The sequence below is a fragment of the Eumetopias jubatus genome, unplaced genomic scaffold, assembly GCF_037043125.1.
Source record: "Eumetopias jubatus isolate StellerSeaLion01/CBP00866 unplaced genomic scaffold, mEumJub1_p1.0 scaffold_8, whole genome shotgun sequence".
NCBI lineage: Eukaryota > Metazoa > Chordata > Mammalia > Carnivora > Otariidae > Eumetopias > Eumetopias jubatus.
This window is the reverse complement of record NW_028274814.1, coordinates 8,046,222-8,063,459: the sequence shown is the minus strand read 5'-3', so window position 1 is coordinate 8,063,459 and position 17,238 is coordinate 8,046,222. Positions and strand designations below refer to the sequence as shown.

Below are 17,238 nucleotides of genomic sequence, written 5' to 3'. Positions count from 1 at the left end.
TGATCCTAAATCCTGCCATTCAGAAATAATAATCACTGATAACTAAGGTAAATGATTCTGGATATTTCTTTATGCCTGAAGCTACAGAACAGCATGGAGAGATACGTAAGAGAGGCAGAAAAATGGATGGCTAGATGATAAACAAATAGATAAAAGGATATTGTATACAGTATCTACTGATTCCTTTATGTGAAAGATGATAAAATTTGCACACTGACTCACCCACCAAGGATTTGTTTTTATTTTTGTCAGTTGTATTATTAAATTATTAGTAGTATCTATAAAATTTAGAGGATTCCCCTAATGATAACTCCTCCATTATTTTCTTAGTATAATGTTTAAATAAATTCATGGTCTCCACTGATACCTTTTAGCCATATTTTGCCGTTTGGAAATACTTTGAGTAATTTCTTGATTGACTTTCTGTAATCAGCAGTGTTTTCAAGAAGAGTTAGTACTGTATTCACCAATTCCTTGCATGACTGAGAATGTGCTACTACTTTCATACTTGAAGAACAACTTGGCTGGATGTGAAATTCTTGGGTAATATTTTCTTTACCTCCAGAATGTTAATCTGAGGGATTTGATCCTCCAATCAATGTCTTTTGACCTTAAAAAAAGTTGCAGAGAAGTGGGAAGACATTCTGTCCTCATGGTTTTTCTTTTGCCTAGATATACTTACTTTTCCTTTCCTTTTGAAATGTAAGTAGATTTATCAGGATGCATTTCTGTTGGCCATTCTGTATCAATATTGCTAGGGTCTTTTGGGGTCTTTTGACCTACAGATTCACACACAAATTTTTCTTCATTGTTCTCTTTAATTAAGATCATATTCCATTGGTTCCAACTTCTTCTTAAGGAATACCCATTACGTTTAAGTTGGGTCTCCTTGGGTTCCATATTTACCACTTCCTATTGTAATTTTAACATACTCTTCATTTCATTTTACATTTCCTATATACCACGTGCCTGTGTTTTCAATTGTGTCTATCATACTTTTTTTGCATCTATTCAGGCTTTAAGTTCAATAATTTTTTTATTTCTCTTCTGAGTTCTGGCTACTAGCTTGTCACAACGATGTAAGTTATCTTATAAAGTCTTTTTAAAAATTTGATGTGATTTCTTTTGGCTCTTTTATTAAGAGGGAGTATACTGTCTTAATAGCCTTGTGATTGTGGGGAAATTATTTGTCTGAATCTATCTGTTTCCTTTTATGATGGAATTACCTCAAAAACAATCCTACAAAAATCTGCAGTTCTCATTGCCTTGTGAACACATCTCTTCCATTCAGTTGTGAGCATTCAAACAGTCAATCCGGCTTACTCCAAATCTCTAAAAATTTATAGCTTCATTGTGTTACAATACGGCAATCATCATCTCTAGTATTCTTTTCACGCCAAAGGGTGTCCAGCAGTCTCCTTGGGCTAGAAGCCTGTTGTAGACAATATAAAATGACATGTCCATATGACTTTTCCTTAGGCTCCACTTCTGGTGTTTTATAATGCAAAACTAGGTCTCTGATGGGAAATTCCTCACTTCTTCCAAGGCCTATTCACTCCCCTAGTCTCTGCCATGAAGAAAAAAGAAAAATGTTGGCTATGCATTTCATGACCATGACACTTATTTGGGAGGAAATCTCGAGATATGAAGCGGTATGTGTTAGCTGTCAGCATAACGTGTCAGCATGACACGCAGGTCAATAATTTACCTACATTCTGCAGGTGTGTTTCACATTTAAGATTTGAAACTGTGGACATTTCCTTGTTTGAGAGGACATACTTTTTTACTACTTTTCTTTTTTATTGTAGTTTTCATATTATGAACCAGAGTAAAATGTTTCATAAAATTATTCAAACTAGTTCCGTGTATTTACAAATAAATGTTTATTTAGTGCCATTTCATCATCTACTCTAACATTCTAACATTACTTGTGTGTCTCCTCAACTCAGTCAAAAGGTCCTTGAGGCCTATTGTTTATTACTGAGTTTTCTCTTTACATTTTGTTGCTTCAAAACCTACGTTAAGATTCAGAATAAGAAAAGCACGTAGCTGTTTTCTCCAGCTTTTTCTTGAATGGGTTCAACTGAAAAATCAATAAATATGACAATTTATAGTTATATTAAAAACGGTTTGAAGGCCTATTGTGAAAGTAATGTAATGATGATATTTAGAAGTAATTTTTAGGTGTCAACTAGATAACCTGGTAATGACTTATGTGGAAATCATTAAATCTGAAATTCACAGAATAGAAGAAGGGGCTTTGCAAGAATGAATTCTAATCTACATAGATGAAATTTGATATATTTTTTATATTGGAACAGAATAGAAAACCCAGAAATAAATCCACAATTTTGTGTTCAGTTAGTCTTTGACAAAGGAAGAAAGAATATGCAATGGGAAAAACAGTCTCTTCAACAAATGGTGTTGGAAAAACTGGACAGCTACATGCAAAAGAATGAAACTGGACCATTTTCTTACACTGTACACAAAAGTAAACTCAAATGTATGAAAAAACCTAAATGTGAGACCTGAAACCATAAAAATCCTTGAAGAAAGTGCAGGCAGTAATTTCTGACATCGGCCATAGCAACATTTTCTAAATATGTCTCCTGAGGCAAGGGAAATAAAAGCAAAAATAAACTATTGGGACTTCATCAAAATAAAAAGCCTTTGCACAGCAAAGGAAACAATCAACAAAACTAAAAGGCAACCTTCCGAATGGGAGAAGATATTTGCAAATGACATATCCAATAAACGGTTAGTAAAGAAGATGTGGTCCATATATACAATGGAATATTACTCAGCCATCAGAAAGGATGAATACCCATCATTTGCATCGACATGGATGGTACTGGAGGGGATCATGCTGAGTGAAATAAGTCAAGCAGAGAAAGACAATTATCATACGGTCTCACTCATTTGTGGAACATAAGAAATAGCATGGAGGACCACAGGGGAAGGGAGCGAAACCTGAATGGGAAGAAATCAGAGAGGGAGACAAACCATGAGAGAGACTCTGGACTCCAGGAACCAAACTGAGGGTTACAGAAGGGAGGGGGATGGGAGGATGAGGTAATCGGCTGATGGGCATTAAGGAGGGCACGTGTTGTGATGAGCACTGGGTGTTATAGGGAACTAATGAATCATTGAACCCTACATCAAAAACTAATGATGTACTATATGCTTTCTAATTGAACATAATTATATATGTGTGTGTGTGTATAGAAAGAGAACTTATACAACTCAACAGCCAAAAAATAAACAAAATAACCCAATTTAAAAATAGGCAGAAGATATGAACAGATATTTCTCCAAAGAAGACATATATAGATGGCCAACAGACACATGAAAAGATGCTCAACATCACTCGGCATCAGGGAAATACAAATCAAAACCACAGTGAGAGATCGTCTCATACATGTCAGAATGGCTAAAATCAGAAACATGAGAAACAAAAGGTGTTGGTGAGGATGTGGAGAAAAAGGAAGTCTCCTGCACTGTTAGTGGGAATGCAAACTGGTATAGCCACTCTGCAAAACAGTAGGGAGTTTCCTCAAAAAGTTAAAAATAGAACTGCCCTATGATCCAGGAATCACACTATTGGGTATTTACCCACAAAATACAAAAACACTAATTCAAAGTGATACATGCACCTCTATGTTTATTGCAACATTATTTACAATAGCCAAACTACTGGAATAAGCCTAAGTGTCCATCAGTAGATGAATGGATAAAGAAGGAATGGTACACACACACACACACACACACACACACACACACACACACACACAATGGAATATTATTCAGCCATTAAAAAAATAAAATCTTGCCATTTGCAATGACATTGATGGAGCTACAGCCTATAATGCTAAGTGAAATTAGAGAAGAATACCATATGACCTCACGTATATGTAGAATTTAAGAAACAAAACAAATAACAAAGGAAAAAAAAGAGAGAGAGACAAACCAAGAAGACGACTCTTAACTCTAGAGAACAAACTGATGGTTCCCAGAGGGGAGGTGGGTGGAGGGATGGGTGAAATAGGCGAAGGGGATTAAGGAGGACACTTGTATTGTAATTGTCATGAAGGTGTAATTGTCAGCACAAGGTGATGTGTGCAAGTGTTGAATCACTACATTGTACACCTGAAACCAGTGTAACACTGTATGTTAATCATACTGGAAGTAAAATAAAAAACTTAATAAAAAAGAAATTAGTAGTCATCAAGAGATAAAAAGATGATTTATGACACAGTCACAGGTGATACAGAAATCATATGCTATTAACAAGGCAGACAATGATAAAATATATATGAAATGTATATAAAAAAACAAACAAACCTCAAGGTAGCTTCTCAAGCAGAGCTCACTCCCATCCCAGGGCTTTTGTGTTCGCTACTCCTTGTCCCGTGTGTTCTTCCCTCAGGTTGTCTTCTCATCTCTCAGGTCTTGATTCAAATATTATCCTCCCAGAGGCGACGGTCCTCTCTTCCACTTTCTCTTTCCTCTTTCCACTGTAGCTAAAGTAACCACCTCCCGCTCATTCACTCTCTTTCAGTCATGCTGTTTTCTTTTCTTTATAGCATTTAGCACTATCTGAAATAATTTTACTTAAGAGTTTATAGTCTTTGTTCCACATACACAACAGAATGTGAGTTCCAAGAGAGCAGGAACTCTGCTAGGGGTACACTATACTTTCAGTGGCTAGCACAAAAGATGTTTGATAAATATTTGTTCGGTGAATAAAGAATAAACAATATAACTTTAGATATTTAACATGTGCAAGGAAAAGATGAAGCTCGAGAGGTAGAATGGGGTCAGGAGGCAAGTGCTTTGAATGCCAGGCTAAGGAACTTAAGTTTGGTTTTTAAAGCTTGAGAGGTCACGGATGGTTCTTTAGAAAACAACCCTACCATATCTACAGTTTAGAAGAATAAATTTGAATGCTGTGCAGGAAAGATATGGAAGGGGAGAACTATGAGATGAGACCAAACAGGGCCTGCTTCAATAGTCCAGGTAAGAGGTGACAGAAGCTCAACTGAAGGCCAAGCGCAGGAGGATGCATTCAAAAAAAGTTAGTTCAGAGGCAGTTGGTGTAGTTGGCAGACGTGAGTAGACAAAAAGTAAACAAGGGCCGAAGATCAAAAGAAATACATAAAGCCATTTCTGACAAGTGTTTATCATGTGCTAATGAACACCATGTGTTTTTTCAGAAAGATGAATACATTAGAAAACTGTTTCATTGGCCCAGAGGATGCTCTTCCCTTGAAGTTATCATGAGTACAACTAGTGGTCCTTGGTGTCTAAAACACCTGAGCCTAAGGCTCCAGTAACCAAATCCAAAGAGCATTACAGAGGCTTTAGTACTTGTGTCCCAGACATGTGGTGAGATGAGACTCACATTAACAGAGCTCCAGGGCTTTCTTAAGAGTTGCAGCCTTCCTGTGAAGGAAGAGGACCTGACTGAAAACAAATGAGTCAAATTCCAGAAGAGTGGGCAGATGGAAGAAGGCATGACCGGAGACTATTGGCATCAGGTATAAGCTCCTGTATCAATCAAATGATGAAATAGATAGGAAATGATACATTTCAGCAGGGTTGTATGTATGGCCCCATAATGTATGACGCTGGGTATATGTCTATGGGAATGGTGCTCCCTGGAGTTGTGCAGGATATATCCATACACAGCAGCCCTGAGTGTCCGCTCATACACAGTGAAGAGTTGAATGAATGTGCGAATCAGAATGAAATGATTCAGGAGATATATAGGAGAATCGTATGACAAAAAGATTATAGGTGTGACTCATGGATCCAATCGACCATCTCAAGAAACACTGCTATCTTGGACTGAAGGGGACAGAAATAGGATGAAATGAAGAAAGGTTGTCAGACCTCTGGGAGTTTATAGGACAAGCCAATAGAGCTGTCTGGCTGCCCCAATAATGTGGTGTTATTTCTTACATAGCCAGGATTCATGGGTCCAGGAATTGGGGGATGGAAATGAGAGTGGTACCTACTGCTCACTATTACCCCTAGTGACCCACTAGCAAATGTTTTTGCTTCCTGTTCCTGTGACCTTACAATTTGCTGGTTTAGAGGTCTTAGTTCAAAGGGGGGAATGCTTCCACCAGGAGACTCAACAGTGATTCTGAACTGAAAGTTAAATCTGCCTCCCAGCCACTTTGGCCTCCCTATGCCTCTAAACCAACAAGCAACAGAGGGACTTACTGTGTTGGCTGGGGTGACTGATCCCAATTATCAAGGGGAAATTGGACTGCTACTCCACAAAAGAGGTAAAGAAGACTATATCTGGAAAACAAGAGATCCCTTAGGGCATCTCTTAAGTATTACCATGCCCTGTGATTACAGTTGATGGAAAACTACAACCACCAATCTAGGCAGGACTACTAATGGCCCTGACCCTCAGGAATGAAGGTTTGGGTTACCCCACCAGGTAAAGAACCACAACCAGCTAAAGTGCTCGCTGAGAGCAAAGGGACTATGGAATGGGCAATGAAAGAAGGTAGTTGTAAATACCAGCTATGACCACATGACCAGTTATAGAATGAGTATTGTAATTGTCATGAATATTCCTTCCTTAGGGGCGCCGGGGTGGCTCAGTCGTTGTTAAGCGTCTGACTTCTGCTCAGGTCATGGTCCCAGGGTCCTGGGATCGAGCCCCGCGTCGGGCTCCCTGCTCGGCGGGAAGCCTGCTTCTCCCTCTCCCACTCCCCCTGCTCGTGTTCCCTCTCTCGCTGTGTCTCTCTCTGTCAAATAAATAAATAAAACCTAAAAAAAAAAATTCCTTATTTTGTTATGAATATATCTGTGTGTATCTTTTCTTCCCTCTTTTATCCTCTTATCATGTAACACAAGATATATTAACTTTATATCATAGTTTTTAAGTATGGCTAACTTTACGTTAAAGTATTTAAGTAACAGGATAGCAAGCAGAAGGGTAAATATAATCTAACAACTTTGCTTCCTCATCTGGGAAAAGGGTGAGTGAATTTTCAGTAGTACACTGGATAGTTGTATAATGTTAGGCAGGAATATGGCCTTGTTATTATCTTTCTATAGAGATTAAGTATGGTTTAAGGAGATGCATGAATGGGTACCAAGTTGACATGGGGTGGACATGTGATGGTTAATGTTTATGTGTCAACTTGACTGGTTTAAGGGATGCCCAGATATTGGTCAAACTTTTTTTTTTTTTTGACAGAGAGCACATGCCAGTGGGGCAGGGAGGGCCAGAGGAAAAGGGAGGGGGGGAGAGAGAGAGTCCTAAGCAGGCTCCACGCTGAGCGTGGAGCCCGCCCAATGTAGGGCTCAATCTCACGACCCAATCTCATGACCCAATCTCACGATCATGACCTGAGCCGAGATCAAGAATCGGATACTCAACTCTCTGAACCACTCAGATACCTCTGGTCAAACATTATTTTGCATATTTCTGTGAAGGTATCTCTTTGGATGGGATTGATATTTAAATTGGTGGACTCTGAGTAAAGCAGATTATCCTCCATAATATTAGTGGGCCTCATCTAATCAGTTGAAGGCATTCATAGAAAAAAGGCTGACTTCCTCTGAGCAAGAAGCAGTTCTGCCAGCAGACCGCCTTTGACCTCAAACTGCAGCTCTTTCCTGAGTCTCCATTCTGCTAGCTTCCCCCATCAGAAGGCGAGGGGGCTTGTCAAGCTTCCACAATCACGGGAGCCAATTCCTTAAATCTACCCCCCTACGCCTCCCACTTTTCTCATCCTGTTGATTCTGGTTCTCTGGAGAACCCTCATACAATACCTTTGGCCCATATGGGTTCTTCCCTTTCTGGACTTCATATATATATGAAGTATCTGTATATATACTTCACACACACACACATACATATATTTCATATAAATATATTTATACACAAATATGTTTGTTTATTTAAATAGATACTTATATATGTATATATAATCTCTATATCATCTTGCTATTGTTCTTAAGTTGTATAACATTTAAGTCTTTTCTTCCTAATTACACAAGAATTCGCTTAAGGACCAAGATCACAGCTTAAAATCCTTTGTCTCTCTCTCTCTCATCAGTTCACAGTTCTTGTTAGATACTCAAAATATGTTTGCTGAATTGAATTGAAAAACAAGAAGGATACTATGGGAATGCTACCTAGACTGCCTAGGGTCTGAGAGAGAGAGAGAGAGAGAGAGAATTCCTTAGGAAGCAGAGAAAAATTTTGTCAATTGTATGAAGGTTTCTGGGTGGGACATTAATTACTGGGAATGTTAAATCCTCCCAACATACCCAGCCTCTGCCCTCTAGCTCATCCAAGGGAACAATCTGGCTCTGTAACTCATGACTAGTAACCTTGGAGTTATTTACATGTGAATCCATTTTATTTTTTCACCATTTGTGCATGCTAATTCTAAGTAATGACACTTCTATGATGACCTGTTTCCCCTAACACTCTCAAATAAAATCTTTCAGTTGCTAGGCTACTTACATCATACTTTCCGGTTCTAACGCACAAGCACCAACTGCTTTTGTGACATTGACAAGAAGAGTTTGGTTTATTCCAATGAGGAGGTTCACAAGTGGTTGAATGCCACCACATTTCCGGACAAGGACTCGGTTTTCATATTCCTGACAACATTCTCCCAATGCACCGACCACGTTCACAAGCACTTCTTCGGGCTGGTCAGTTAAAAGTCCCACCAAAGTTTCAATGGCTTTGTATTCCCGAAACCTAAGTTCATCACAAGAGAAAGAGGTGACGAGGGTGGGGGGGAAGAGGAGAACAGTATTACTTTTGGTATAAAATGAGCTAATAATATTAATAGCACAAAATTTCTAAATGCCAATTCTATGATCATTCATAGTCCTTACAAAAACCCTATGATGCAGGTACTACCACAATCCCCACTTTCCGAAAGCTAATTTGAAGCTTTATAAATAGTGAAGCTGGCATCCACATCCAGCCATCTGCACCTTTAATCTCTACACAGTATAGTCCCTAAGACAGCTACAACTTCTTCCAAATCAGAGTGTCAGCGATTCTACTACGCTCTGGGTGTTTTCCCCATGTCACAGAGACTAGTTTACATGAACAAAGCAAAATAAGCCTATTTTATGTTAAATAAGACATGTAAATTTCTTGTTAAAATCATCACACTGAGGGGCGCCTGGGTGGCTCAGTCAATTGAGCATCTGACTCTTGATTTCAGCTCAGGTCCTGATCTCAGGGTCGTGAGACTAAGCCCCGAATTGGGCTCTGCTCTCAGTGGGGAGTCTGCTTGAGATTCTTTCTCTCTCTCTCCCCCTTTGCCCTTCTTCCCACTTATGCATACTCTCTCTACAATAAATAAATAAGTCTTAAAAAAAATCATCACACTGAGACAAAGAAGAGTTGCCTCAGAATATCCATCATAGAGTATGGGAACTCTAAAAGTATATGAAGAAATAAATTTGAATATTGAAATAAATCAGATGGTCATAAAGTTTATAAATATGTTAAAATTCAATGAAATCATTTTAAAATGGCTGCTCTTTAACTGATTAGTTGGCATTTAGCTGATTTATCTTGTTTATCTTTAACAAAGGAAAAGGAATGGAACCACTTCCATCTCTAAAGATTTATCCCCGCACCTTCATAGGTCTCTAACAGGAAATTGGAGATACTTGTCATTTATATGGCTGCCCATAAGCAAAAGAGCCCATTCACACAGAGAGATTAATGAGCAAGTCCCTTAGTACTTAGTACTGAGTGAGGCACATTTTAAACCATTGCCAGGTGGTGGGATGGGAAGTAGAAGTCTTGCATTTCTAAAAATACCTTAATCCTGCCAAACTAGTCTAGAACATACGTGTATGAAAACTATAGGAATAGCATTAGGATCGACTCTTTATTAAAATAACATTATGGGAATGTGTCTCAATGCCATTTTTTAAAATGCATCTACACTTTATTTAGAAACATTTATATCTTAATGAGAGAAGATGTTAGTTGAAGGACTCACTATACACAGTGCAGTTCCTGTGCGCTAAGAATACTGTTATTTCTCAATGGCCATATTTTTATCACAGAATATTGAATGGCTTCTCTTACTTGGTCACATTCTCTTTGCTGATGGAACATTTCCATATTGCCCCCGTGACCGCGGCCAACCGTTCTTTATTGTCAGTGTTATTGAGCAGACTGGCCAGGGGTTTAAGTCCTCCGTGCAGTCTAACCAGGTCACGGGTTTCCTTATCTTCAGCACACTACACAAAAAGTCAGAGAAGAGCCTGTCAGTGATGAAGGCATATCAAGCTTTCAGTGATTCCTAAAGAGGCTGTCATGCTATGACTATGAAACTCAGAGAGTATCATTTTTCTGAAGGGGCCTCCAAGTAAAATTCTTCTCTATACTGGCAGCTATCTGACAGTGTCTCTCTTCCCTTACACGATTTTGGCAATGTCTAGAAGTTTCTACATACTTGGAAATTCTGCCAAGCCGTTCTGAGGTAGTGTGGGCTTCCACCAAGACAGAAAGAGAGGTTGGTAAGAGACCTAGAATGCCACCTGTGTGGATGGAGGATTTCTGCAGTCATGCAACCCAGTCTTGGGAAAATATAGTGGAGAAGATAGATGAGTGATAAAGCTTTAGTCCGATCTTCAGTGACCCCCAAAAGCTAAGAGATGAGCATTTCCCTAATAGAGTTTCTATGCCCAGAGCAGTGTTATATCAATAGCAAATGACATTATATTCACATATGTTTATCCATACATTTGTATCATACTTTGAAATAAATAAATACTGCACAGAGGTTCCCAGCTGATCACCCTTCCCAGGTTACAGAGCAAAAACATGATAAATTTAGTATAGATATGTTATCATCCAAGGCATACAGTTGGTCTCTGAGGCCACATGATACAGATGCATGTCATGCATCATCCATGAGGGCCACTAGAAGAAATCCTCACTGGAATGCACCACAAGACACCTGCCATGTTTATCTTCTATTTATGACTTTCGGTTCTCGTTCAGTTGCAACTTTTAAAAAAATTAATCACTATTTCAACCAATCCTTCATAGTTACTCATATGAGGCATATATGCAAGTCAAGGCTATATATCCTCTTTATGAACTGAGTTGTGTTCCCTTAAAACTGATATATGTCAAAGTCCTAACCCCCATAACTCAGAATGTAACCATATTCAAAGATAAAGTCTTTAAAGAGGTAATTAAGGTAAAACAAGGTTACTGAGGTGGGCTCTAATCCAATATGACTGGTGTCCTTAGAAGAAGAAAATATTAGGACATAGAGGAAGGAGAAAGAGGGAGAATGACATGTGAACATGAAGATGGCCATCTACAAGCCAAGGAGCAAGTCCTCAGAAGGAACCAATGCTGTCAATACCTTGATCTCAAACTTGCAACCTCCGGAACTATAAGGAAATAAATTTCTGTTATTTAAGCCCCCCAGTGTGTGGTATTTTGTTATGGCAGCCTTAGAAAACTAATACAATCCTCTACTCACATGAACCCCTTTCTCTGACTCTGTCTTTTTGGAGTACCCTCACTGTGCATGTTTTAAAATGCATTCCTCTAGGAAATTGACTGATTTCTCTGATAGGTAGAAGGTGGCGTGGTCAGTAACCAGCCATGTACTAATTCGTCAAGGCCATCTTTTCTTCTGTTTTCTGGCATACTGTGAAATGCATAACTCACAAAAAGTTAATGAAGATTAAAATAAATTAATAAAAAGATAAAACAGGAACACACACACACACACACACACACACACACACACACGAAAGCACACACTCATTCATCCATCCATCTTGTCTTGGCAGAAGATAAATATCCCAAGACTGCCATGTTTGAATAGGGTACCTGCAAAGCAATGTAAAGGCACCATGTATATATTTAGCTATTTTACACTAAGTAACTTGTTTGAGGAGACTAAGCTATATAAGTGGCTTCCAGAAATGTAAATAATCAAGACATGTTGGAGCAGGTTTCTCTCTCACATATACAGGCACCTGTCATTAGCACAGGACAGTGGTTCTCAGACCTGTATGTGCAGAAAAATCCCAGGGGGTTCTTGTTAAAAATGCAGATTCCTGAGTCCTAGCCCCAGAGAATGAGACCTCACGTTTAGAAACACCACGTTAACCATCCGAAGAACACCACGACTGTCTGGGGAGTCCACCGTACCTGGTAGATGGCCATGGCACAGTGTTCCTGCAGTTGTTCATTCTCACTATTTAGGTTCTTTACCAGATTTTCAATTATCCTTTCTGCTTTGATTGCAGTTCGGTAACTTTCCTAGGAATACACGTTTAAATATTTACATGCATAATGCATGAATATAAGTATCCATTTACATTTACAAATAACTATGCCAAACAAACTCTCTTAATAAACACTAAAGTCCAAGATTAACACAACTATATAATAAGAGAATTTAGTCAACATTTTCAGAAATATATCACCCAGGTTTACCAATTTAATTAATGTTCTATTAGTTTCATCTTCTCTTTCTAAAAGACTGCCGACTTCTCAAAAAAAAAAAAAAAATCCTTAGCAGTCACGATGATCTTCAAAATTATTTTTCAACTAAAGAGAGTTAAGATAAATGAAAGCAAGGGAAGCAGAGCTGGCTTGCGTACCTCTGATGCACATTCTTGCAGTGTCCCCACCACTGGAATTAGCATGTTCTCATGAGAAGTCTTCAGTAAGCCAGCCAACAAAGGAATGCCCCCAGCTTTACGAATGGCTTCTTTATTCTCATAACTCTTACTGCAGCTCCATAATGCCAGCGCCCCACAGCGAGCCACCTCCACATCTCTGGCATCATACAGACTTGATTGAGCCGGTTCTCCTGAATTCTGTGCACAGTCGAGTAGAGCGACCTACAAAAATAGATAAATACGATATACATGGGAATCTTTAAAATAAAACAACATATCCTGCAATAGCTACAGGGCTGCTACCAAGCTAACCACCATCAAAAATAAGAATACTTTCACAAATTAATTTTCATACTACACCATAGTCCATGAAAGCAAAGAAACAAAACCCTTCAAAATACCTTCCTCCAGATTTGGGAGGCTTTATATTTCCTTCCTACAAGAAATTTCATCTCACCAAGACTATATTAATATGGCTGTAACATTTACATTAGGGAGATTTGTATACTACATCTTCAGCCCTGGTATCTCAGAAAACTAGGCTCCCTAAAGCCATTAGAACTTTCTAATGAGAACTGAATGGCCTGTATATTCTTAAAACCATGAGACTTCTTCAGAGGATATGGCTCTCTACCTATACTATTGAAACCAACAAATCCACATGGCATAGCTGCCAGGATCCTTTCTTTTCTTTGCAATAACCAAAGTCACTGGAGACCTTAAGGGAAAGGCAATTTCTATAGAAACAGCCGTAGGCGAGGGTGCTCCATAGAGGAAGTGAAGCCAGGGCTCCCAGGGCTGTCTTTATCCTATGCATGTCTACTCCATTCTTCTCTCTCTGCAGGCCAGATTCCATGCAATGTCCACATAATCATGACCACCAATCCTGAGTTTAGAAAACAGTAGTCAGACTAAGTAGAGCCTCTGATTCCTAATTCCAATTTCCTGGGAGAGAAATCTGGTGGGACTGCCTTGAGTCAGGTGGACACTCAGGTGGACATTCATTGTAGTCAGGGACATATGTTTATTTATATTGATGTTCCTGCCACCTACGTTTTTGTACCTGACATTTTAAGAAATGTTTGAAATGGTTTTCAGTGAAAGGGTCAAGTACGCCATACATCCAGAGGAATGTGGAAACTGGCCACAGGAGTAACAGCACTGAATCTTACAATCTTCCCTTGCCTGGATCCATTCTCCCTACTCGCTCAGACTTCCTGTCTTCTGCCCAGGTTTCTATTGGGTGTGCCTCTTCAGAGACTGATCTCCATCTAAGCTCCCAAACCCCACTATGGCCAGTGCCCTCTTGCCTGCTCTGATTCTGACCTCCATTCCCTTGCTCTGATGTCATAACCAGCCCACTGCTCTGTACTGAGTGATCTCCCTCATTTCCAGTTTTGGCTGGGGACTCTTAATCTGTTATGTCACCTACCCTTACATAGTTAGCAAACCAAAAATGGGTCCCTAATCCTGATCTCTCCCAGATGTGTTCTCAACCTAGCAATTACAAGTCTATTAATGCCTGATCCATCACTGCGCTTCCTGTTCCTAATTTAGCTATCACTTAAGATTATATTAAAATGTGTGGCATTATTTAATTTACTAAGTAAGTGCAATTGTCCAAATTCTAGTTCCCTGAATGTGATATATAAGACCCCCATAAAAATAAAGTTTAGTTTTAAGTTACATTATTCATTCTTATAATTTAATGTGAGAAATTCCAGTAGACAGCCACATCAGCCTACTGTATGACTTCATTATTTGAGAATACTGATAATCATAGTAATAATTACCTTTCCCCCAACATTTTATTATGAAAAAATTTCAAACATACACCAAGGCTGAAAGAACTGTATGGTAATTATACACCAAATCATGTATATATCACCTAGATTCTATAATTAACATTGTCATATTTGTTTTATCACATAGCTAACCATCTACTTATCCAGCCAGCCAGCCATGTCTGTCTTATTTTCGAAGCAAGTAATTACATTCTATAGTGCTCTATAGATTACAAATGAATTCAGACAGTCCCCAATTTACGATGGTTCAACTTACGATTTTTCAACTTCACCACGGTGTGGAAGTGGTAGCCATTCAGTAGAACTCCTACTTGGAATTTTGATCTTCCGATCTAGCGATAATGTATGTTACACTCTTGCGATGCCGGGTAGCAGCAACAGCGAGCCTCAGCTCTGTCAGCCACACCATCACAAGGGTAACGACCGGTACACTTACAGCCATTCTGTACCCATATAGCTATTCTGTTTTCACTTTCAGAGCAGTATTTGATAAATTACAGGAGATATCAATACTTTATTTTAAAATAGGCTTTGTGTTAGATGATTTTGCCCAACTATAGGATCATAGATAGAAGTATTCTGAGCATGTTTAAGGCAGGCAAGGCTAATCTCTGATGTTCAGAAGATTAGGTGTATAAAATGCATTTCAAATTACAATATTTTCAACTTATAATGGGTTTATCTGGACATATAACTCCACTGTAAGTCAAGGAAATCTGTACACAGAATCTCTTAATTTCTGAACACATTTCCCTGTGTGTGCATTCACGTTAAATGCATATTGATTCAATACATATTTAAGGTATGTGTAAGGTACTGGGCTAAGTGCTGCAAATGACACTGAGATGAATAAGACATGTCTTTCATCTTAAGGAGCTTAAAGTGCAGAAGTGGAGACCATCCAGTATGGTAAAAGCTGTAGGAGGAACACAAGATCTACCTGGTCCTTCCGAAGGTGGATGAACATGCACTTCCATATTGCACTGTATTTTCTTTACATGAGTATCGAGTAGAAACTCACTTATTTCTTTCAGTGATAGTTATTGATATAACCATGTTTTAAATTATAAAAGTAATACAACAAATTGGCAAATGTGGGAAAATATGAAGAAAAATTGGTAGTTATTTCAGAGGAAACCCCTGTGAACAATTTTGTGTATTTATTTCACAGTTTTTATAAAAAAGCTATTATATACTTGTGAGGTAGGTTTCTGAAAATTGGGATCATAGGTGTCAATCAGTTTTTGATCCTGTCAGAGTTTTATATAATATTATACATACATTTATTCCTTGCTACTAAATAGACTTCGAAAATTCAATATTGATAGCTGACTCTGCATGTTTCCTAGAGACATACTTCATATGATTTTACTGCTCTCATATTGTAAACACGCTGTTTTCAGTTTTCACTCTTATAAGTAACAATGAGATGAATAAGTGTCTACAGCTCTGACGGTCTCCTTGGGGGGCAGTCCTCAAGGTGAGGTCACCATGGCGGAGAGCATAGACTACCAGAGGGCTTTCCAGGGAGGTCTCCACCCCCTCACCAACACTACACACACACACACACACACACACACACACACACACACACACACACACACACGAATGTATCTCCACCAAGGCGGTAGGTGCAAATTACATCTCTTTATTAAACGTACGTTTCTTTGAAGAATAAGGTCAGATGTTTTCTGGCCAGTTGCTAATGTAAATATACAACAATTGTTTTTGAGGACGTTATACAAAACACATATGGTTATTTAACATCCGGGAGTGGCCAGGAAGGACAGCAAGGAGTTGACATTTCGGTGGCAAGGGGTGTGCTGATGACGATGTCAGCGGTACTCACCAGTTTGGTGATGCCCCCGTGGCGTCTCACCGCCCGTCGGGCTCTTCTAAACTTGGCAACATTTGCGATCGTCTCAGCTGCCAGGCATTTCAAACTCTTATGTGGAGAATCAAGTATATTAACCATAATTGGTAAGCCCCCAAGGTCAACAATATTACGTCTGATTTGAGGATTATGACTGATTTCCTTCAGGATTTTTAATGAACCAATCTAAATGAGAAAATAGAAGTTAGAGGTGAAAATAAGCGCTTAATGCATAACCAGTGCTAGAGTTTTAAAAATTCCAAGTCTGCCTCAAATCCTTCCCCAGTGAAGTTTTTTAAGGAAATACTTTATATTCCCAGGTGTTAACCATAGCCTCCTTATTTTCCTTCAGTTATGCCGACATTCATCATTTAAGCAGCACATACTAATGGAAAAGAACCAGAAGATAAACAAGAACAGCCGTGAAGAGAAGAGCAGCAAACAGCCGAAGGAGCAGGTTATCAGTGAGACTAGCAAAGACAAGAACAAGGCAGAAGTGACAGATATGTTCAGTAAAAAGGGAAGCACACGGAAGTACGAACGAGGTTCATCACCCATGTAAGGTACACCACTCACCTTACATTTGACTTCGTCTGTATCAAGTAAATTTATCAAAACTTCAAGGCCTCCGACATCCCTGATTGCCAGCTGGCAGGTCTCCTGCGCTAAGTTGAAATCCTGCATTGAGCACAATGCAATCACTGTAGCTGTCTGATTTCCTCCCTACAAAGGTACAAGGCCACAGAAAGGTTAAATAAGATCATGCTTCCATAGATATTTACTTCACGGTTATGAATCCATGAACTGGGAAATGTGTCTCCCCACACATGGTACGTTAACTTTGAATTCTCTGAGTGGGTTATAATTTGTCAAATGAATCATGTAGAG

At 39.0% G+C, this 17,238-nt stretch overlaps 1 protein-coding gene across 4 annotated transcripts in view; it reads right to left on the bottom strand.

The window, feature by feature from the left end:
- ODAD2 (outer dynein arm docking complex subunit 2) overlaps nucleotides 1-17,238 on the bottom strand; it is a 176,826-nt gene that overhangs the window by 109,640 nt on the left and 49,948 nt on the right. For all 4 annotated transcript variants that reach the window (XM_028120947.2, XM_028120948.2, XM_088025485.1 and 1 more), the window contains 6 exons: nucleotides 16,927-17,073; nucleotides 16,327-16,536; nucleotides 12,652-12,894; nucleotides 12,197-12,307; nucleotides 10,103-10,257; nucleotides 8,501-8,743 (listed from right to left, as the gene is read on the bottom strand). In XM_028120947.2, the coding sequence (XP_027976748.1) occupies nucleotides 8,501-8,743; nucleotides 10,103-10,257; nucleotides 12,197-12,307; nucleotides 12,652-12,894; nucleotides 16,327-16,536; nucleotides 16,927-17,073 (1,109 nt within the window). The remainder of the gene's footprint in view (nucleotides 1-8,500; nucleotides 8,744-10,102; nucleotides 10,258-12,196; nucleotides 12,308-12,651; nucleotides 12,895-16,326; nucleotides 16,537-16,926; nucleotides 17,074-17,238) is intronic.